This window comes from Puma concolor, chromosome A1 (genome assembly GCF_028749965.1).
Source record: "Puma concolor isolate L17-30 chromosome A1, mPumCon1.1.hap2, whole genome shotgun sequence".
In the NCBI taxonomy this organism is placed as follows: Eukaryota; Metazoa; Chordata; class Mammalia; order Carnivora; family Felidae; genus Puma; species Puma concolor.
The window spans coordinates 67,722,134-67,744,245 of NC_141667.1; the positions used below are offsets into that span (position 1 = coordinate 67,722,134).

At 44.0% G+C, this 22,112-nt stretch overlaps 1 protein-coding gene across 4 annotated transcripts in view; it reads left to right on the forward strand.

The window, feature by feature from the left end:
* The window catches only part of MCC (MCC regulator of Wnt signaling pathway), a 433,554-nt gene that overhangs the window by 359,498 nt on the left and 51,944 nt on the right, over positions 1-22,112 (forward strand). For all 4 annotated transcript variants that reach the window (XM_086682183.1, XM_086682115.1, XM_086682242.1 and 1 more), the window contains 2 exons: positions 449-612; positions 3,512-3,718. In XM_086682183.1, the coding sequence (XP_086538309.1) occupies positions 449-612; positions 3,512-3,718 (371 nt within the window). The remainder of the gene's footprint in view (positions 1-448; positions 613-3,511; positions 3,719-22,112) is intronic.

Here is a 22,112-nt window from a genome sequence, read left to right on the forward strand (position 1 = left end):
GTCCCTGTTCACTCTGGGCCTTTTGTTTTGTTTATTTAATAAAGTTATGAGATCTCAGCTGAAACTCTTTCTGAAGTCTGCTCATCTGAATGGCTGAGGAGGAAGTTGACCAGAAGGCTTCTGAAGTCCCAACAGCCCCTTCTGGGACCCTTCTTCATTCTTACCAAAGAATTTGAACATAGCTGTCTTCCAGGGAAAGACGAGAGCATTGAGCATGGCATGGCTATCTCGAAAATGGCCAACATAAGTTAAGGCTTTATGTTGGCTCTAAGCCTCAGAGGCAGTGCCAGCAGCCTGTAAGATGAGGCCACGTGGCATGAAAGTTGGAAATATGAAGCTCCGTTGCCATTCCATTTTACGTGACTGGGTCCCTCACGTAAGTGAAACAGAGAGCATTCGTTGTTGCCCACCTGCCTATTTAACTCCTCGCATCCACATTTGCTCACAGATAATTGCAGTGACCTGAACTCGGAGCTGCAGAGGGTGCTGACGGGGCTGGAGAATGTTGTCTGCTGCAGGAAGAAGAGCAGCTGTGGCCTCTCCGTGGCTGAAGTGGACAGGCACATTGAGCAGCTCACCACGGCCAGCGAGCACTGTGACTTGGCCATCAAGGTACGCCACCCCACCCTTTGGCCGGCTTTTTGAGAGCATCCAAGGGAAATGGTCACATCTCTCTCCCTTTTGAAGCGTGGTTTTTGCAAATATTTGTTAGGAATGAGTGTTTCTAAGAAAACTATACTATACATTGCAGCAGGGAGAAGTAGGAGTCCTATAAATTTTTGTTGGGTTGAGTCACATTAAAAAAAGAAAAAGTCATGGGCGCCTGGGTGGCTCAGTTGGTTAAGTGTCTGACTTCGGCTCAGGTCATGATCTCACGGTTTGTGAGTTCAAGCCCCTTATCGGGCTCTTTGCTATCAGCACAGAGTCTGCTTAGGATCCTCTGTCTCCCTCTCTCTCTATGCCTGTCCCCTGTGCTCTCTCTCTCTCAAAAATAAATAAATGTTAGAAACAACTCATTATTTCAGCAAAGTCACTGGCTTTGCAGCAGAAATGATTTCCTGGGGCGACTGGGTGGCTCAGTTGGGTAAACGTCAGACTTGGGCTCCGGTCATGATCTCATTGTTTGTGAGTTCGAGCCCCGTGTTGGGCTCTGTGCTGTCAGCTCAGATCCTAGAGCCTGCTTTGGATTCTGTGTCTCCCTCTCCCTCTGCCCCACCCTGCTCAGTCTGTCTCTCTCTCTAAAAAAAAAAAAAAAAAAAAAAAAAAAAAAAAAAAAAAAAAAAAAAAAAAGGCGGGGGGGGGGGCCGGAGATTTCCTTGAAAACTCTTAGACTGCTAGTATTGAACCACATCATTTTACTATGGCCCATCATGTAGCACTTGCAAGTTGTAGGATTAACTTGGAAGTTTTATTTCACCTTTAAGGCTCCTAGAATATTATTTCAGAAGTTACCCATTCATGGTGCTAATTTAGGGTCTGAATGAGTCCTCTATCCTGAGCATGCTAGGCTAGGTGTCAGCCATGCTTGTCACAGCCGTCCATCTTCCTGCTTAGGAAGCACCAGTGGAAGGTGCTGCATCTGCACAAACTCCTCATGAGCGATGGGAACTCCAGGTCCTGTTGTTACTGGGCTTCTGGCATCTTTATGCGCCTTCACCAGAGCTCGGTAATCTAGACAGCGGTTCACACTGAAAAGTCTGGGAGGAGCCTGTGTAAAGGGAAAATGTGACACGTTAATTGAAAAATACCTTCGATGCTAGGCGCAGGTTTCTGTCCACAGGAATTCTGGATTTCACAAAAGAGCTGTGGTATTTCCAGGTAAACCATGATTCATGTGTGTAGCACAACTGGTTTTCCATCTTATTCATCTCAGTTATGAATATACAGTTGATGTGGTTTGGGGAAGCAAACCACAGATGTTTCTTTCATGTTAGTCTCCCAGGCCCTGTATTTTTTTTTTTTTCTTTTTTTAATCCTTGAGAGACAGAGTGTGAGTGGAGGTGAGGCAGAGAGAGAGGGAGACACAGAATCTGAAGCAGGTTTTAGGCTTCAAGCTGTCAGCACAGAGCCTGACACGGGGCTTGAACTCACAAACCGTGAGATCATGACCTGAGCTGAAGTCAGATGCTTAACCAACTGAGCCACCCAGGTGCCCCTCCCAGGCCCTATATTTTTATAAAACATTTTAAGATTTTATTTATTTATTTTGAGAGAGAGAAAGAGTGAGCAGGGTAGGGGCAGAGAGAGAGAATCCCAAGCAGGCTCCACACTGTCAGCACAGAGCCTGATGCAGGGCTCGAATTCATGAACCATGAGATCATGACCTGTGCCAAAGTTGGATGCTTAACTGATTGAGCCACGCAGGAGCCTTTCCCAGGCCCTAGATTTGATTGTAATGTCAGCTTAGGTGCCCAGCCCTAGCCTCAGCCTGGAGAGGGCAGGAAGGGGCTGAGGATTTCTGCCAACCAGCAAGAGCCTGGAGCCGGGCTGACAAGGAAAAGAGCATCAGATTTGAGAGAAAGGATGAAGCCCTACATAGGGAAAGTGGCAACGAGATTTGGGTAACTTTTCATCAAGGAACCAACGTGGGTGTCCAAGGGAGTCATCCCCTCACATTCTTGAAATTTTGAGACCACCTGTTTCTCCTCACATCTTCTCACTGCCTTCTATGCCACATGGTAATACTTTCTCTTTTTTCCATGTCCTTTGGCTTACGCTTCCTATGGCAAAGGGCAATGGATGTGAACAAATGGTTTCTGAAAGCAAGTGGAATGAGTTCTTCCTTTTTTCTAATTTTACGCATTTTTCTTCTCCATTAATACTGTGTTTTAAATGAATTTGTGGGGGAAAAAAACTCCAAGTACTATTAAGATTCTTTTCTTTTTTAGCTCATAGCTGTCTTATTAATTAATTAAATCCCTACTGTCTTAGAAGCATCCACAATGAGCTTCATCTTTTCTGTGTCACTGAGGTTTATTTTTATCTTTCACATCTTGGGAGTGAACCTCATTCACACCTTCTGAATTCTGATGTGACATTAAAAGCTAGAAATGGTGATGTGACCCCCGGTTATCTTGGAGTTGGAATGTGCAAGGCTTATAATTTGGGAAACTTCAAGTTAGATTTTGTATGCTGTTTGCAACTTCACATTTGCAACCATGATGATCATCAACTGGCTTGCTGTCCAGTTATGTGTATTCTCTGACTCTAGAACATGGGCAGAGGAGGTAAACATTTGTGTGGACATGGCAGTTAGAGCCACAGATAGACCAACTTACCTTGGAGGGACTGTGTTGTTCTTACTCTGGGGACTATTGGGAAACACAGACTGTGACCCAGGCAAGTTATCTGAAAACGGGGAGGGGATAATTTGAGGGTAGTCACGGTTACTGCTTGCAGTGAAAGAGCTGTAGAACCTACTCTTCTGTCAGTACTTGCTCCCATCGTGCCTGTTTTCTTCCCCCAACCTTTCTCCCAGGTAACCCACTCACCTTGTCTTTGTGCTTTCCAGACAGTCGAGGAGATTGAGGGGGTACTTGGCCGGGACCTGTATCCCAACCTGGCTGAAGAGCGGTCTCGTTGGGAGAAGGAGTTGGCTGGGCTGAGGGAAGAGAATGAAAGCCTGACCGCCATGCTGTGCAGCAAAGAGGAGGAGCTGAACAGGACCAAGGCCACCATGAACGCTATCCGGGAGGAGCGGGACCGGCTCCGGAGGCGGGTGAGTGCACCAAATCCAACATGGCCAGGCCTTTCCCCTAGGCTGTGGGGCTGAAAGACAAATGAGCGTGTACCGCCAGGGGCAGCCCCAAGAATGTTGTGGGATTTGCAGTTTTGGGAATCTCCATCCCTTTCTGATCATGAAGTCATTCTGCAAAGGGGAGTATTTTGAAAGTGCTGAGGTGTGCAGGTAAGATTTTAAAAAACACCACTCTCTAGAATCACACATCTAAGTAGATGGTAAAATTATATCAGCTCAGTGATTCTCAAACCATTCTCCAGTGTATGCACATCTTCCCCAAGCTCAATTAAATTATCTTCTTTTAAGGTAGACTAAAAATATTTTATAATTGGCTAAAATTTATAGAATTTCCCCCTTTGCAATTTCTTCTATAAAACTTCCTTTCAGTTTATAGTACTTGCTCTCACTTATCTACACTGAGTCTAATGTGAAATGTCATTTCCTCTAGTGCACGTATTAATGTTACAATAATCATGTGTATATGTGTGTGCATACACGTTCTGTGTGTTAAGTGTGTGTATGTGTGTGTGTAATTCTTGGCATTCACCCCAGTGTACCCCAACATACCAAATGGCTCTATGGCCTGAACCAGTTTTAAGAGCAACTTGCTTAGGAAATACATCCATTACTAAAGGAGCTGATGTTTCAGGAGAGAAATGTTTGGCAGAATTGTTAAAGCACTTGGTTTTTCAAAGATGGAGTTTTTTTTCTCAGGAACCTACAAGTATTTCTTTGGCTGTGATTTTGATCTGTGATTGGTCTGGGGTAAAACAATGAATTCTTCAATCAGAAACACATTCCCTCTGAACTTCACTTTCAATTACTAGACGTACTTTACTCTCTTTTTCAATCTTGGCAATATTAGAAGCTTGCTTTCTAGTTGTGCTCTGACTGGCAATTGTGCACAAAGATAAAGTTGACTTAGGTAAAATACATTTAGTAGATCCCCTCATCCTTCACCATTGCTTTTCCTCCTTTTATTTTTTTTAAGTTTATTTATTTATTTTGAGAGAGAGAGAGAGGGAGAGAGAGAACCAGCAGGGGAGGGGCAGAGAGAGGGACAGAGGATCAGAAGCAGGCTCTGTACTGACGGCAGAGAGACTGATGAGGGGCTCAAACTCACAAACTGCGAGATCATAACCTGAGCCAAAGTCAGATGCTTAACCAACTGAGTCACCTAGATGCCCCTCTCTTTTACTTTTATTTATTTACTTTATTATTTTAATGTTTAGTTACTTATGAGGGAGAGAGAGAGAGAGTGTGCGTGCGTGCATGTGAGTGGGGGATGGGCAGAGAGAGAGGGAGACAGAATCTGAGGCTGACTCCAGGCTCTGAGCTGTCAGCACAGAGCCTGACACAGAACTTGAACTCACTGCAAGATCATGATCTGAGCTGAAGTCAGACACTTAACCAACTGAGCCACCCAGGCGCCCCTCCTCTCCTTTTTTTTAAATGCTTATTTATTTTGTGAGAGAGACAGAGTGTAAGCAGGGGAGGGGTAGAGAGAGAGGGACATGCAGAATCTGAAGCAGGCTCCAGGCTCCGAGCTGTCAGCACAGAGCCTGACGCGGGGCTCGAACTCCCGGACTACAAGATCATGACCTGAGCCGAAGTCTGAGACTTAAATGACTGAGCCATCCAGGCGCCCCTCCTCTCCTTTACATTTAACTTGTCTTCACTAAGGTCAGCATGTGTACATCATTCTGATTTTTTGTTTGTTTTTAATTTTTTTTAATGTTTATTTTTTGAGAGAAGGACAGAGTGTGAGTGGGGGTGGGGCAGAGAGAGAGAGAGGGAGACACAGAATCTGAAACAGGCTCCAGGCTCTTAGCTGTCAGCACAGAGCCTGATCTGGGGCTCGAACCCACAAGCTGCGAGATCATGACCTGAGCCGAAGTCAGATGCTTAACTGATTGAGCCACCCAGGCGGCCCCCATCATTCTGTTTTTAATCCACAGACAAGTTTTCTTGGTTGCCGTTACATATGAATATGGAAGAAATTACTATTTTTAACCATGATCAGCTCTTGTCCTCATTTCTGGCTCATGTCATAATTAAAAGGCCCGCATTCCTATCTCCCGTATCTGAACGTGTTTGTCTGAACTCACGTGCCTAAGCTTATTTTCAGTCCCCAGCTGTATGGGATGCCATTCTCTGCACTTGCATCAGCAGGTGTAAATCATCCCAGTCAGCAAAGACTTTATCTGGGCAAGCTGGTGAAATTTACTTAGTGCTGAGGCCCACACCACCTGGAGCTTCCTGGGTTACACTCCCTGATCATTATGACTAATGCCCTAATTAGGCATGCTTGCTCTTAGTGTGCACGTTCGGATGGTGCATGTTTTGTGAAGGAAATGTTGGTCTTAGATGTAATTACATATTGTGTATTAGAATAAATTTTCTCCTCTAAACTTGAGTTACTAAAGTACAAAACATCCCTGGATTGTGACAAGCAAAGGATGAAAAGCCAGTCCCCCTTCTTCAAGTATCTTCTCCAACTCTGGAGGTTAGTGTTAAGAACAGCATACTGTGGTGGTACTATGTAGTACTATGTACCTGGGGTCACAGCCTGACCTGCCAAGTCACCATGAACCTTTAGCAAGTTACCTAACCTCTCTGAGCCTCAGTTTACTCTGCCATGAAGTGGGAATAAGAATAGTATCCAATGTAGTATCCAAAATTAGTTAATACTCATAAAGCACTTAGACAATCTTAATTCTTTTTTCTTAATTTTTTAAAATATTTTTTACTTATTTTTGAGACAGAGAAACAGCATACAAGTGGGAGAGAGGCCGAGAGAGAGGGAGATACAGAATCCCAAGCAGGCTCCTGGCTCTGAGCTGTCAGCACAGAGCCCGACACAGGGGCCCGAACCCACAAACTGTGAGATCGTGACCTGAGCCAAAGTCAGACGTTTAACCGACTGAGCCACCCAGGTGCCCCAGATAACCTTAATTCTGATCACACTTAATATCTTTGAAGGTTTGCAGTTAATATGATTTTATATAATTTATATTTCCGTTACATCCCAATCATAAAATGTTGAGTAGCCTTGTGTCTCTTCGTCAACGGGAAATGTCCTCAGAAATTTGTATACCTACCCACAATTAATTTCTCTATTTCAAAATAATTGTGGGTCTCATAGAATTTGCCAGCTGTGTTAGAATGCCAGTTTGCTAGACTTTAAATGCTGGATGACTTCCACCCACCGCCACCCAATATATTTCATTTCCCTGAGGAGGAATCTGTCTTTTGTGGTTTGTTTTCTTCTGTTCCTGCCTGATGTGTCGCTCTTTGGAAAGATTAAGGTACAGTTTTGTTTCCATCTCTGTGATGCCACATCGCACATGGCTTGTTTGCCTTGGCTGTCTTTAGAGCAGGTCTGAATCCACAGTTCATCAAAGTTGCCTGAAAAAGCAAGTGGGGCCACATTTCTTTTCACTGCTCACATTCATCGAGTAGAATTTGAACTGACCAGATCGATAGGACTGGTGCTTGCCCCCTGCCTGTAATTAAACAAAGTGCTCTCGGTAGGTTTTCTAGGCCTGATTCAAGATTTAATTAAATTAGAGCTTTAATGTCAGTTAACAGATTGGGCTACTTGGCAGAGCAGTAACTAAGGAACAACAGACAGACAATTTTTATTATTGGGCCCAGCTCATTATTAAATGAGATAATCATTTATGTCTGCATGCTCAATAATATAACCACTCATTTCCTCACACTTTAAGAAGTGGGCTTAATTTAGGCAAGGTAGAATTAATTTCTCTAGAAAGGAAGCTCTTTGCTCTTCATTCATTTATTCATTTCATAAACATGATAGGCCATCTTGTCTGTGCTGGGCAGAGAGGTTATAGTGACAAATAGGACAGAGTCCTTGGCTTGAAGGGTCTTGGAGAGACAGGCAAGCCAACAGGTTGTCACAATGGTGTATGTCATGTTGTAGGGAGGGATGAACACAGAGGGCACCCTGGCAGTCCAAAGGAGCGTCATTGGACAGTAGGTCCAGCCTCACCACACTATTTGCATCTTTTACCTAATTGTTTAGGTCAACTGCCATGTAGCAAAAATCATTAGTGCTTTCCTCAGATAGTTGGGTAAAGCAAATTGGATATGACCACGGGCTCATGAATCTGTATCCCGTTGAGTCATAGACTTAAATCAAAATCAGGCCATACAGTTCCTTCTGAGATTTGGTACAAATTCTTTGGAAAGTTCTACAAATTCATGGCATAAAGTGGTGGTAGGAGGGTTTCTTCTGTGTACCCCATGCCCCACCTGGGTATTTCCAGCATGTCTGGAAGTGAATTTCATCAACGTCTCCTGAGCTTCCTTCATCCTTGGGGTTTGACTTCAAGTTTGAGTCTCTGGTTATCACCACAGTAAATTCAAGAGACTAGAAGACACACTGTTTTGAACTAAATAAAAGTGACATTAATCTCAGGTTTCTCCCCCTCTACTTTCCCTCAAAATGTCTTAAAAACCCTTAGTGTTAGTTAATTGACTTGGCTGGGCAGGGGAAGGGCAGTATTTCCACTAGTGCTAAGAAGATACAAGTGTGTGTCTTTTCCAAACCAATTACTCTTGATTCCTAAATGTAGTGTTGCATTTGTGAAGGGATTTCATTGTCTTGTGTTCATAGGGCCCATGTAATACAAATGGAATCAGTTCAGCTAAAGTCTTTTAAAATATAAATGGGGTCTCAGCTTCAGATTTTTTAATGGCTGCCACTTGGCTCCTTGGCCAGGAAAAAAGATGAGTAAATTTCTAGAATGCTGCAATGCCCCTATCCTTCCCCCTTACCTCATCCCTCCTAAAGAAAGTAGCCTCAAGTTCCTAGTCATATATATAGCCTTTGGGGAGGAGGGGAGGGGACAGCTGGGAAAGGAGGACCACAGGTAAAAAGAAATTTCCTTCACACATTGTACTCTCTGTGGACCATTAATTCTAAAGCTTTTCAAAGTAATAATCCTGTCATATATTACTTTGGACCACTTTTTTTAAACTTAGGATTATAGTTTTATTATAGCAAAAATCAGAACGAGCCAAAATAAAGATGCCACAGGTCTGGAAGGGGTCCATATGCAGAAGTTCCTGTTGTCTTCCCTAAGTAGAATCCTGGACGGTGTTACTTCCTTTTCAGACAATACTCACAGTATTGCCAACCAGGGAAGTTCACCCGAGCTTCAGTATCCAATGTTTTTATTGAGGTTTCATGATGTAGGTGTGATTGCTTGAATTATTGGCCATGTGGCTGACCTCAATTCCCAGCTGCTTCTGCTTCGGGGAGATGAGGCTAATATCCTTCAGGCTACTTTTAAGTTTGTGCTAATGACACACATAGAGGTGCACTGTGTCTGCCACTGTCATTATCCTAAAGTTCCAGGAGGTTGTGAGGGTCCAGGGCTGTTCCTCTCAACCGGGTGTGCATGTGTCCCATGAACTCACCAACTGGGGCCATTTACAGAGCATCATCTTCTATGACCACCAGGTCCTCCTCTAGAGCCATTAGTTCTAAATCCATTGGTGCCAGCTTCTGAACACTGAACTGGTTCTAAACACTAGATCCGTCTTCAGTATTCACCTGTGTTATCTCCAAGGGCACTTGTCCATCAGTGGTCATGCTTAAAGAAGTTGGAAAGAAGAATCCGTATTAAGCCAAAGAGCCTGTTAGAATAATTACCTTGTAGGTTGACTGTGTATTTTATTACATACTTTTGTCTACTAATTAATCCATTTGCAATGCATATTTACTAGTAGGCTGCCCACCTCTACCAGGAAATGAGATTTATAGTATCATATGGATGTGTCTAGAGCACTGTCTGTCCCTGAAGCAGCCATTCGCTTTGTCTGAATGGTCTCCTGTTATATGCTAATTCAGTATCTCTTTGATATTTTTAACTAAAAATCAGTAACAGTGGAATATTTCTGGAAGTGAAATTGTTGTGACCTTATGTAGGTTAAATAAAGAATCATCTCCGATTTGCCTTATTTGGCTTTAAGCCCCATCTGAGCTCTTTCCGCTCTGCCTCCCCCTCCATGTTGCTTTTCTTGACCACAGTGTCTGTATATGGAAAGTGCAACGCTGCAAAATGGTACTTTATATTTACTATGAATTTATATATGCATAAACTTACATTGGCTACGTGTGCATGTATTTAAGATAGACCAGAACAATATAAACCAATCTCATAATAGTTATGGCAAGAAGGGGAAGCAAGCACCTAGGAGTGTAGGTCAAAGGGTACTCAAACTTTTCCACGATGTTCTAATTTTATTTTTTAAATGAATGTGTTCTTTTGTATAACTTTTAATAGGTGGAAATATATACATAGAAATAGAATGAGGGGTGCCTGGATGACTCAGTTGGGTTAAGTGTCCAACTCTTGATTTCAGCTCAGGTTATGATCTCATAGTTCGTGAGTTTGGTCCCTATGTTGGGCTCTGTACTAACAGTGCAGAGCTTGCTTGAGATTGTGTCTCTTTCTCTCTGTCTCTCTCTCTCTCCCTCTCTGTCCCTCCGCTGCTTATGTGCTCGCTCACTTGCTCTCTAAATAAATAAATAAATAAATACTTAGGTGGAAAAAAAAGAAATAGAAGGAAAGCTAATGTGCCAAAATATTAATAGAGGCTGAATCTAGGCAGTGAAACATTAGGCATATTCTTCTTGTTTATACTTTTCCTTAATTTTCAAATTAAGAAAAAGGAAGGATTATGGACAGTGATCTGTGTCTCCCAGCTTTAGCAAGTAGTAGTCAGACACAAATAGTCTTCTCTTTTGTCCTCAATGGAATTTTGTTCATATCTTATTCCATTTCTTCTTAGGACTTTCTTTATATGAGAAAGACATTGCTATATGAGAAAGACATTAAGCGGTTTGGGGAGAGAGAGAGACAGAGAGAAAGAGAGACAGAAGGAGAGAGAGAAAGAAAGAGAATGAGAAAGGCCACCTGTTTTAACACCCCCAGCCCTGATCTGGCCATGAGGAAGGGAGCTGAGAGGAGTGTGGTCTGGCCCAGTGCTCTCCTTCCAACTCCTATTTTGGGGTCTCAGGTGGCTCTTTCTTTTGTATGACTGATAAATTAGGATAAGAGTAGGTCATACAGCAGTTACAAATTAACCCCCCAAATTTCAGTGGCATGGCATACCAAAAAAGCTGATTTCCTGCTTGCACTGAATGTCCAGTGCATATTTGGGGATGAGCACATAGCACTGTTCCAGGGACCCAGGCTGATGGCACCCGTTGTCTACAACATCTCTGCACTTACGTGTTTCCGCCCACAGCCAGTTGGCCAGAACTGGACAGATGCTCCATTTAACCACAGAGGGCCTGAGAAATGTGAAAGTGCATGTGGATATTTGTTGAGCAGAAAATGTTCCTAACTCAGCTGGCATGTTTGCTTTGAGCGTTATACCAGACAGACTTGGACGTGAATCAGGATGCCAGAGAAATAGGCCGTTTGACCCTCCATCTTGTGGTGGCTCTCTGTGTATATGTCAGAGTCACTGGGAAGCTCTTTAGAAGGATATGTGCTCAGGCCCTTCCGTGAGCCACTGAATCAAAGGATGGGGTGCTGGACCCTGGCACACTTCCTCATCTTGATCCCAGCAAGTGCTCGGGGACAGGAAAGAGAACAAAGTGTCCTTCAGTCACCCAGTGGATGTGGGCCAAGACCCTCTCAAAGCATCTTTACCTCTCTTCCTGCAGGGTGAGTGAAAATGAGAACCTCAGCTTTTCAGGCACCTTCTCCTCACACCTGGCCTGTTCCTCCTGGCACCCACAGTGTGGCAGTGATGAGCCTGGTGTCTGAGGTGGAAGCCACTGGCTGTAAAGAGCTTGACCTGCTCCATTCACTCAGGAGGGTCACTGGAGCTAGAGGAGGGAGGTTGGAGAGGGATGTGATTGTCATGGAACCAGGCAAGACATGGGCACCCTGGGGCTCCAAAGGCAAGGAGGCATCACCTAGCAGAGTGACAACTTTTTGTGCTCATCCAGGAGAGGATTACAAGGTACCACTTACCAATGCAATGTTTTTTGTTTTTTTTTTTAATGCAATCTTGATAGCTTATTTTTTAAAAACCTGTTAACATTGATACCATTAACACTCTCTGAATGTTTTCAGAGTAAACATACCCCTCTTGGACTAAAAACAGATACCTGTGAAGGCAAAGCAGGATTTAAAACTGAAATTCAAAGACAAAACATACTTTGAGCATTTACTTGTGATGAACGATGATTTATACATGTCTTGTTTAATCTGCACCAGAATTCTACAAGATAGGTACTAGTGTTATACCCTTCTTAGAGATGAGAAAACCAACGCCCGCAGCAGTTTGATAATCTTGTCCTCGTCTACACTGACATTAATTCTTAGCACCGAAACTTGGGCTCTCCTAGCCTTAATATGTGATGCAGTTTTTCTTGTCCTATTGTTCAAATGCTTTTCCTGGGTCCTCTTCCCCCTTTTCCTCATCCTATCTCCTGCTTCTACACAGATCAGAAATTAATAAACCATCCTTTGTGACAGTAACAGGGACACCAGATTCCTTAGGCTTCTATAGATCAATCTTGCTAGCATGCTAAGACAATACTAAATGAAGGCAAAATGAGTTTGTTTCACAGAGAAGAAGTTAATGGTGGGTGTATTTATCTTGATTTGAGCCCAACAAAGCATTATTGGTGAAACCTATCACCCCTCCTTTCTGTGGCTTGAGGAAGTGTGAAGTGGGATCCAAGATCGAGAATTCTCAGAACTATGATTCTTTTCATGTCTTCTTTAAAAACAGTTCCACTTACTCTAAAAACACTTCATGCACATTTGTGCCATGGAAATTGTGAGGTAACTTTTTTAGTTGTGGGCGCCAGTGTTTACTTACCATTTCTCCAACCCCGACCCCTAAATCCCAGGTCAGGCTGTTTAAAGGCGAACTCTTGGCTATAAGTGAAATAGCTGACTCCCTTTTTTTGGAATGCCGGTAAGAAATTAAGATGGCAGCCAAAACTCTGCCCCTTTCCCTGATGGAGCCATTTTGATAATCCGGTCTAGGTTCTTCGGTGGGCTGTGGAACACAAAGAAAACAATGCACCTATCAAATCTTCAGAGAATGGAAATGCTGTCGGGTTTGTTTTCCTTCTTCTGTCTTGTGGTCCCCTTCCCCTTGTGTTTCAGCCTACACAGAATTGCCATGACCCATAAAATACAACTTTCCTGAAACACTGTGGAAATGAGATTAATAGGAACAAATGTGTGTCTTTTCTGTAAGTAAATTCGGATTCCTCATTTGTTTAAAGACTCCAAGAAAAGACTTCTAAAATCTCCAGTAAGAGAGTGATTCTCAGGGCGCCTGAGTGGCTCAGTCAGTCGAGCTTCTGACTTCAGCTCAGGTCATGATCTCATGGTTCATGGGTTCGAGCCCCGCGTCGGGCTCTGTGCTGACAGCTCAGAGCCTAGAGCCTGCTTGGAATTTTGTGCCTCCCCCTCTCTCTGTCCCTCTCCCGCTTGCACTGTCTCTCTCTCTCTCTCTATCTCTCTCTCAAAAATAAACCAACATTTAAGAAAAAAAAAAAAAAAAAGAGAGTGATTCTCTGCAGAATACCCACAAATCTGGACTTGGAGGAGGCTGCTCTCTGAGAAGCACATGGGACCAACTGCCTGAAGCTTGTTAAGTAGAGCTTCTGCGGCCCAGCGGTTCTGCCCTTCTGCAGAGTAGATCCTCTCCTCTCAACGAGCTCTATTATACAGTGAAATTATGAATTACACCCTAATTGCCTGAAATTACAACCACCCAGCCAGTACTGCTGCACATCGTAAGTGGAACAGACTTCTCCTTCTCTGGGTGATGATGGTGCTTCTAATCCTGCTCAGGACTCCCAGGCCACCTTTCATTCCTGCCTGTCACTTGTCTGTGGACCACATTCACAGATGACTTCATCAACAGATGCAGTGGCCTTGTCTTTGTTCCTACAGCTGTCCTGGGAGATCAAAGTGTCCAGCAGCTGACCCATCTTACACTTGGCCTAGCGTCACTTTTTCAGGGGACTTCCCCTCACTTTGGAAACCCTTCCCTGTGCCCGCCCCACCGGATGTTTGCCTTTGTCAGCTCCAGCACCAGATTCCTCATCACCAGCATCTCGCTGTCTGGCCACCATAATCTCTTAGGCTCCTGATCTCTCATCTTGGTATTTACCTTCTTGCATTTGTTTGCTTTCATTTGGCCTGCAAGGGAAGAGAGATAAGCTAATTACATTCGTCTGTTAAAGGCACACTCACTGATCTGTGAAAGGTTCCTTGCTTTATTTATACCTTTTATATCCCATTTCCTTTCCCCATTTTGTATATGTTTTTATACACAGTGTTTTGTGTTTTAACTTACATAAATGTTGTTGTGCTGTAGACTTCTTTCTCCCGCTCAGCACTCTGGGTCTGTCCATATTGCTGCACATCCATCCGGCCTTGTGAGCTGACGGCTGCCTCGTGTTCTGTAGAGTCACCTGCCACATGGACTGTACCTGACAGCCAGACTTCACTACCACAGACATTGTTGCAGTGCCTGTACCCTTGTATCCTTCAGGCCTGGGTGGGAAGTTCTCTGCAGTACATGTCCAGCAGTTAGGGTGCAGAGTCCTGGGTCTCCATATTCTTATTTTGACCAAGCCCCACAGCATGGCTTTGCAGAACGGCTTTCCAGTCCTTCCACTCATGGGCAGCTCAGGACGGTTCCTCCTGCCCCTTCATCCTGCCATCTGTGCTCACTGTGGTCTCTTTCATAGGGTTCGTTTTTAGGGTTCGGTTTTCTTGTTACTGAAAGCATGTATCCTTAAAGAAGTTCTTTCAGGGGCCCCTGGGTGGCTCAGTGGGTTAAGCGTCTGACCTCAGCTCAGGTCATGATCTCACGGTTTGTGGGTCACCACGTCGGGCTCTGTGCTGACAGCTGGGAGCCTGGAGCCTGCTTCAGATTCTGTGTCTCCCTCTCTCTCTCTGCCCCTCCCCCACGCGTGCACACGTGCTCTCTCTCTCCCTCTCTCTTTCTCTCTCTTTCAAAAATAAACATTAAAAAAATTTTAAAGAAGTTCTTTCAATAAAGGTCTGCGCTGGGTAAATTCTTAATCTTTGAGCATGTCTTTGTTTTTGCCCTTGCTCTTGATGACGATTACATAGCTTCCTCTTGCTCCTGTAACAATTTACCACAAACCTAGTGGCTTCAAATAACATGGATTTCGTATTTTACAGTTCTGAAGGTCAGAAGTCTGAAGTGCATCTCACCCCCTAAGATCTGAATGTTGTCAGGGCTGCATTCCTTCTCAGGCTCTAGAGGTTAAGCCGCTTCCTTGCCTTTTCCAGCTTCTAGAAGCAGCAGGCCTCGTGCCCCTTCATCCTGCTTCTCTTGCAAGGATGCTTCCGGCTGCTGGGCCCACCAGATAATCAGGGATAATCTTCCCATCTCAAGATTCTCCCTGATCATGAGATTCTTAGTTATTCCTGCAAGTTCTCTTGGGCTGTGTAAAGTCACATATTCACAGCTTTCTAAGACTATGATGTGGACATCTTTGGAGGCCATTATTGGGCCTACCACAATAGTCTAGCTATGTTTTAAATTTTAGGATGACAGTTTCTAGTTTTTTAGGTTTTTTTTTTCTTTCGCCTAAGTGGCTAGGCATCCCACCAGACAGCCTTAAGATTATCTCTTTATTCCTTTTCCCCCCTACGTTTGCACTACATTGTTGCTACATATGCAATTTTGACTCCATCCTCACTTTCCAAGTAGCTCTAACTGTGTATAACAAACCACCCCAAACTTAAAGACCTAAAACAATGATTCATTACTATCTGCATGGTTCTGGGGAACCAAGAGGCTCTGGTTGACAGTTCTCACTTGGGCTCACATGTGATTGCAGTCAGATGGTGGCTAGGGCAGAGTCATCTTGGAGGCTCCCCTTACTCCTATGTCTGTGGAGCGAGGCTGGCTGTTGTCTGGGACCTTAAGCTCTGACTGTTGGTCAGAACACCTGCAAAGATCCTCTCCAGGTGGCCTGGGCTTCCTCATGGTGGAGTGGCCAGTGGCTTGTAAGGCCAGCATCCCAAGAGCGAGTGGGCAAGACTGATTATTCTTTTCTAATCGAGCCTCAGAAGTTGTGTGGTCTAGCTTCTACCACATTCTGTTCATTAGAAGCAGATCTTCGGGCCAGGCACAGGCAAGGGGAGGGGAATTGGACTCCACCCCTTGATGGAGAGAATATCAAAGAATTTGCAGATGTATCTGCAAATGACCACACCTGGCTAGAACCTAATGTGATTCTTCAGTGTCTGGACTTAGGTCTGCCTCCATGTCTGGAAAACCCATCTATTTTCTTTTCAAATATTCCTTGTCTGTCATGACATTGCATGTCATGTTCTCTTCCTCTGGAACTTCTTTAAATTAAAAGTATGTTGGAGCCTCGGTGGCTATTTGTGGTATCAGTGACTAGTGCATATTTTGTATCTCTTCAGCTCCCTGTGCTGGGTTCTGAATTAATTTCTCTGTTCCAGGTCACTAATTCTGTTTTCAGTTTTATCCAGTCTAGACTTTAACCAGTACATTGATTTTATTTATTGGCTACATTTTCTCCTGGCTTTTTTTATCCACCTATTCTTGTTTGATATTTTCCTGATTTTGTTTCCTAACTTTATAAACTTTTTTTTGAGAGAGAGAGAGAGTGTGAGCGAGCATGAATGTGTGCGTGAGTGCTTGAGTGGGGGAGGGTCAGAGAGAGGGGGACAGAGGATCTGAAGTGGGCTCCATGCTGACAGCAGAGAGCCCAATGCAGGGCTTGAACTCACGAACCTGAGATCATGACCTGACCCAAAGTCAGGTGCTCAACTGACTGAGCCATCCAGGTGCCCCTGTGTCCTAATTTCTGTTTTTTATAGAAATTATTCCTTTCCTCTCTCGAAGGGCCCTCAGTAGACTGATTGTGACATAGTTTGCCGTTTGCTTTATTTTCATTTCTTCTTGGGTGGCTTCATCTCTGCTTTAGATTGCTGCCTCTCTTGTGTCATTGTCCCTTCTCTGCAGTCATCCCTCCATGTCCAGCAGCTTCTGGTCACGGGAGCCTTATGTCCCCCAGAGATAATGGGTGATTTACAAATAAGGTCTCTGAGGCAGTGCCTGGCTGGCAAAATCCAGACCAGTGTTCACTCTTAATTTATAAGATTGGGGCCCTGCCATACACAGATACTGTAGATTTGGATTTAACACCTAAATGCGTCCTGGGTCTGGGATTTTGGCTTCTTACGGTTTACCCCTGGGCACAGTTCTGGGGCTTCTTTCTGGCTTCTCCAGCAACTCCCTTTGTGCTAGTGCACTGGTCACAGAACAGCGGAGCAGGAAAGTTCCAGGCTTATAGAGGAGGATCTGCTCAGACAGCCTGACAGGGGTGCCTCTCTGCCCCTCCTGGCCCCACATGCTATACCTTGCTCTCAATTCCCAGCACTGCTGTGGCACCACCTCCCCCTAACCTCTGTAGTTTTATTTCCCACTTCATTTCTGGCACCTGGAGCTCTCACTGCCTTTCTTTTAACCTTGGCAGTAAATTTCTTTCTCATTGTTGCTCTTTTATGCAGCATTTCTCTGCATTCTTAGTAAGAGGAATGCCTGTTTACTTTAGCTGAGGCTGTCATATGCTGGAAATTGTCATTTGTTCTGTATACAGACAGTCTTATTCCTGTTTTCAGCCTACTTTTCATTCTCGTCCTTCATAGTACCTGCCAAGGCTGCGTCTAAGCCCTGCCAACCTTCTTGGGAGTAGACAGGCCGCCTTCCCTCGTGTATTTGATAGAATTCGGTGTTTCCATTCTGTTCCTTCTATCATTACTCTTCTTTCTACTTTGCATGTACAGAATGTGCCCAAATCTTTCTGCTAATGCCCTAAGCATGTGCTTTTCACTGTTACGGTTTTAATCTGTTCTTTTTATTCTTCACTATTATTTCCATGAGGTCTCCAGAGTTTGAAGAGAACAATGCATTGACTCAGTCTACTGTCTTGAATGAAAGAGCTCAGTGCATTCTCAGTTGGCAGGGTTTTTTTGTTTTGTTTTGTTTTGGTCCTCAGCTTCCTTTGTCATTTCTGATACCTGCTATTCCCTCCCTCACTCCTAGCAGAGGACTTTAACTCTTTTCTCTTAGAGAAACATCCCATCTGATGGGAGCTCTTCTGTTTCCCATCCTCCTCCTCTTATCTGCAAACTCCCCTTTCTTACTGCCTATCCTCACCTCTTTTCCGTCCCAGAGCAAAAGCACCTTCTTGTCAGTCCTCCATTGATCAATTGCCTGTGTATGGGCTCTCCTCCCACCCCCATTGCTCTGCCTCTTCCCTGGGCAGCCTCATCTTCATGTAACATTCCTAAACTGTATGCCCAATTCTGCTCTGCTTCCCTTGGGTTCTATTTCTAATTGTTGACTGAATCACTTAGATACCCGCATGGTTTTCTCAAATTCAGCATGTCCAAAGCTAGCATCTTTATTTCTCTTTGAAAAATCTGCTCCTTCTTATGTTTTCGCCATTGTGCTGAGTGGCACCCTGATTCACTAAATCACACCAGCCACCAATTTGTGTTTGTGTGTGTGTGTGTGTGTGTGTTTAACTTCCTAGAATAGTTCTAGAACTGCACTGACCAATACAGTCATTACTGGCTACATCTATTTACATTTGAATTCAAATCGATTAAAATAGAATGCAGTTAAATATTTAGTTCCTTGGGTCTAGTAGGCACATTGCAAGTTCTCAGAAGTCACATGTGGCCAGTGCAGCTGTACAACATCAGCATTGGTACCAGAAGTTGTTGGGTAATGCTAGTCTAGGGTGTATTTTACCATTTTTGCTTCCATTGTGATGTTTGAACCTTATCTTTTTCTTGAACTGTCAGTACATCTCTTGACTTACCTCCTTTTTCTTGTTCATTTAGTTCACTCTCTTTTCTTTTTTAAAAAATGTTTGTTTTTGGGGCGCCTGAGTGGCTCAGTCAGTTAAGCGTCCTACTTTGGCTCAGGTCATGATCTCACAGTCCATGAGTTTGAGCCCCACATCAGGCTCTATGCTGACAGCTCAGAGCCTGGAGCCTGCTTCAGATTCTGTGTCTCTCTCTCTGCCCCTCCCCTACTCATGCTCTGTCTCTCTCTGTCTCAAAAATAAATAAAAACATTAAAAAAAAATTTTTTTAAATGCTTGTTTATTCTGAGAGAGCGAGAATGTGCATGCTTGCGAGCAGGAGGGAGGCAGAGAGAGAGGGAGAGAGAGAATCCCAAGCTGGATCCACACTCAGTGCAGAGCCAGATGCAGGTTTCTATCTCATGACCTCGAGATCACGTCCTGAGCCCATATCAAGAGTCAGATCTTTACTGACTGAGCCACCCAGGTGCCCCTCATTCTCTTTTCTAATCAAATGATTTTTATAAGACCCTTTACTCTCTGTGGGAGTCAGAGTATAAATGAGAAATGCAGAGTTCTGGCATTTTAATGTCAGTTCCTTATTTGAACCTTTCACAGTCCTTTCCACCCCACCCCACCCCACCCAACCCCATTCCACCCTGCCCCCATTGCCTTTTCCTTTTTATTTGCTTGTTGAACAACTACTTGACCTTTTTTTTTTTTTAATTTATTTATTTTGAGAGAGACAGCTCAAGTGGGGAAGGGGCAGAGAGAGAAGGAGAGAGAGAAACCCAAGCAGGCTCCTTGCTACCTTCGCAGAGCCTGATGTGGGGCTTGAACTCACAAAACTGCAAGATCCTGACCTGAGCCCAAACCAAGAGTGGGATGCTCAACTGACTGAGCCACCCAGATGCCATGGTACTGGGGGTTTAGAACTTGGCCTGTCTTTTTTTGGGGGGGGGTGGGGGATACATGACACAATCTCCTATAGTGGGTGAGAATAGGAATGAGGACAGAGCTGTGTCTCTCCCTTCTCCCAAGCCTCATCCATCTGTGCTGAATCAGCAAATTGATTGTAGCCTTCATTTCTGTGCATTTATTCATTTAAATTAATTAAGCCCTACCCCCCCCCCCCCCAAATCAAGAAAAGAGAGAAGGCTGTTTAATCCAACTGGCTGTCTGTCTTCATAACAAGCTCACTTTACTCCCTTCAGCTGGATTTTTTTTTTTCACTGCCTAACAATTATCATTAAATGATAAAGCGTAGACCAAAAATAAACATGTTTATCATTCTGTGCTTTTCAAAGACATTCTCTAGATCTAAAACTTTTTCAAGGAAAATGGATATTTAGATTTAGAAATGGTTTTAAGCATGCATGCCTGTGCGCAAACAAGCCATGGAAACGCAGTAAAAAAAGAACATTTTCTGTTATTTTTCAGTGCCATCTAAATTTTCCACAGTGGACATGTTTCCCTTTAGTGATTAGAAGAAGAAACTTTTTTTTAATAACATGGGTTTTTTAATAACAGGTTTTTTTAATGTTTATTTTTGAAAGAAAGAGGACATGCACATACATGCATGCACAGAGGGGAGGGGCAGAGAAGCAGGGAGACCAGAGGATCCAAGGTGTGGCAGCAGAGCCCAACTCAGGGCTCCAACTCACGAACCATGATATTGTGACCTGAGCTGAAGTTGGACGCTTAACTGACTGAGCCACCCAGGTGCCCCAATAACCTAGGTAGTTTTAATGAAGTTCTTATAAATTTGCCCAAAGAAATTAATATATTTACAAATAAATTTATATGTTTGTGTGTGTGTGTGTGTGTGTGTGTGTGTGTGTGTGTGTGTATATATATATATATATATATATATATATATATATATATATATATATATATGGCTTATTTATTTAAAGTGAGAGGGTGAGAGAGGAAGGAGCAGAGAGAGGAGAGAGAGACCAAGCAGGCTCCACGCTCAGCGCAGAGCCCGATGTGGGGCTCAATTCCAACAAACGTGGGATCGTGACCTAAGCCGAAATCAAGAGTCAGAGGCTTAACCAACTGAGCTACCCACGTACGCCTTACATATATATTTTAAAAGTAAGATGAGGTGGGCCAATTGGCATTCTGGGAACAGACCATTGATTGCTTTGTGAATGATCCAGATACTCTTTAGATTTTGGAGTGGTGTTAACATTGTTCGTTATTAAGGCCCTCATCAGACTTAAACAGCAATAAGTAATTGAAATCCATGGTCTCCACCAGGGAGTTTTCCCAGGTGCCAGGAAGCCAGCTTGATGGGAAAGTGGGCCCTCTCCCTTTGCCATGCAGCATAAAGAGGCCTCCACGCTATGCCTCTTCTTGATTTGTTGGGGACCAGTCTAGAATGAGCCCTGTCATCTTTCCCCAGCAATACCATTTGGCTTTAACAAGCATATGTTTTTCTAGTCTTTAAACTATTTTGAGGTCAGCTCTGTGTCTGGTGTACTATGAGGACGACCCACATTTCCATCAACCCACAGTTACTGGAAGCTTCAGCAAAGCATTAGGCACTTTGTAGCTGTTACCCTATTGAATGCAGTTTGCTCCGAGGGAATTTTCCAATTTTGGCTTCTAATATGTTGATGAATTATTGAAATTTCAATTACTTTTGGTTCCCAATTTAGCAGGATGGAGACATCCAAGATATTTAATATAAAAAGCTTTCCAGTCGCTTTTAGAAAAGGGTTTTGGTGTCAGGGATGTGGCTGAGGTGCTGTGTGGCCCTGGGAGTCCCTTAAGACTCAAGGTGTGAGCCCCCAACTGGGGCATCTGCAGGTCCTGGGAGCCTAGTAGATATGCAGATTCTATCTACTAACTCAGAATCCCTGGGGGTGGGACCCTGTACTCTGTGTTTTAACAAGCCTCCCTGACATTCTGGTGCACTGACAAGTTTGAAAAGCACTGCCTCAGATGTGCCAGTGATGCTTCTTCCCAGCAGGACCTGGTGCCCATTTGGAAGGTCCCTCGGGTGCCATAGTCCGTTTGCCCTTCAAGGTAGACACTGTACCCGATGATAAAGCTGTGGTCCAGGTCATCAGGAAGACCAATTTCAAACAATTACCTTCACTTACTTGGAACACTTCTCATTTTGGAAATCGCTGAGCCATAGTCCTAGAGAAGGGAGTTTAGACATTTAAATTCTGTGCAGGTAAATGTGTGTTCTAAATTCAACTCAAAGGGCCCCATGTTTCTCTTTTATACAGAAAGACTGTTGACACACTCCACTATTCCCAGGATAAGCCCTCCTTGACGTCTCTTGGGGAAAAGCTCAGGTGCATCTGTGTCTTCCCCTTAGGCTCCCCTCAGTGCCAGTGCATGCAGCTCTTCAGGCCTAGGGTGTCACCCGGCTGCCTGTGCTCCTGTGCATGCTCTTCTCCCAGCTACACTTCAGCTCACCCATAGCACCACGAGAGCCAGCCCCTACTC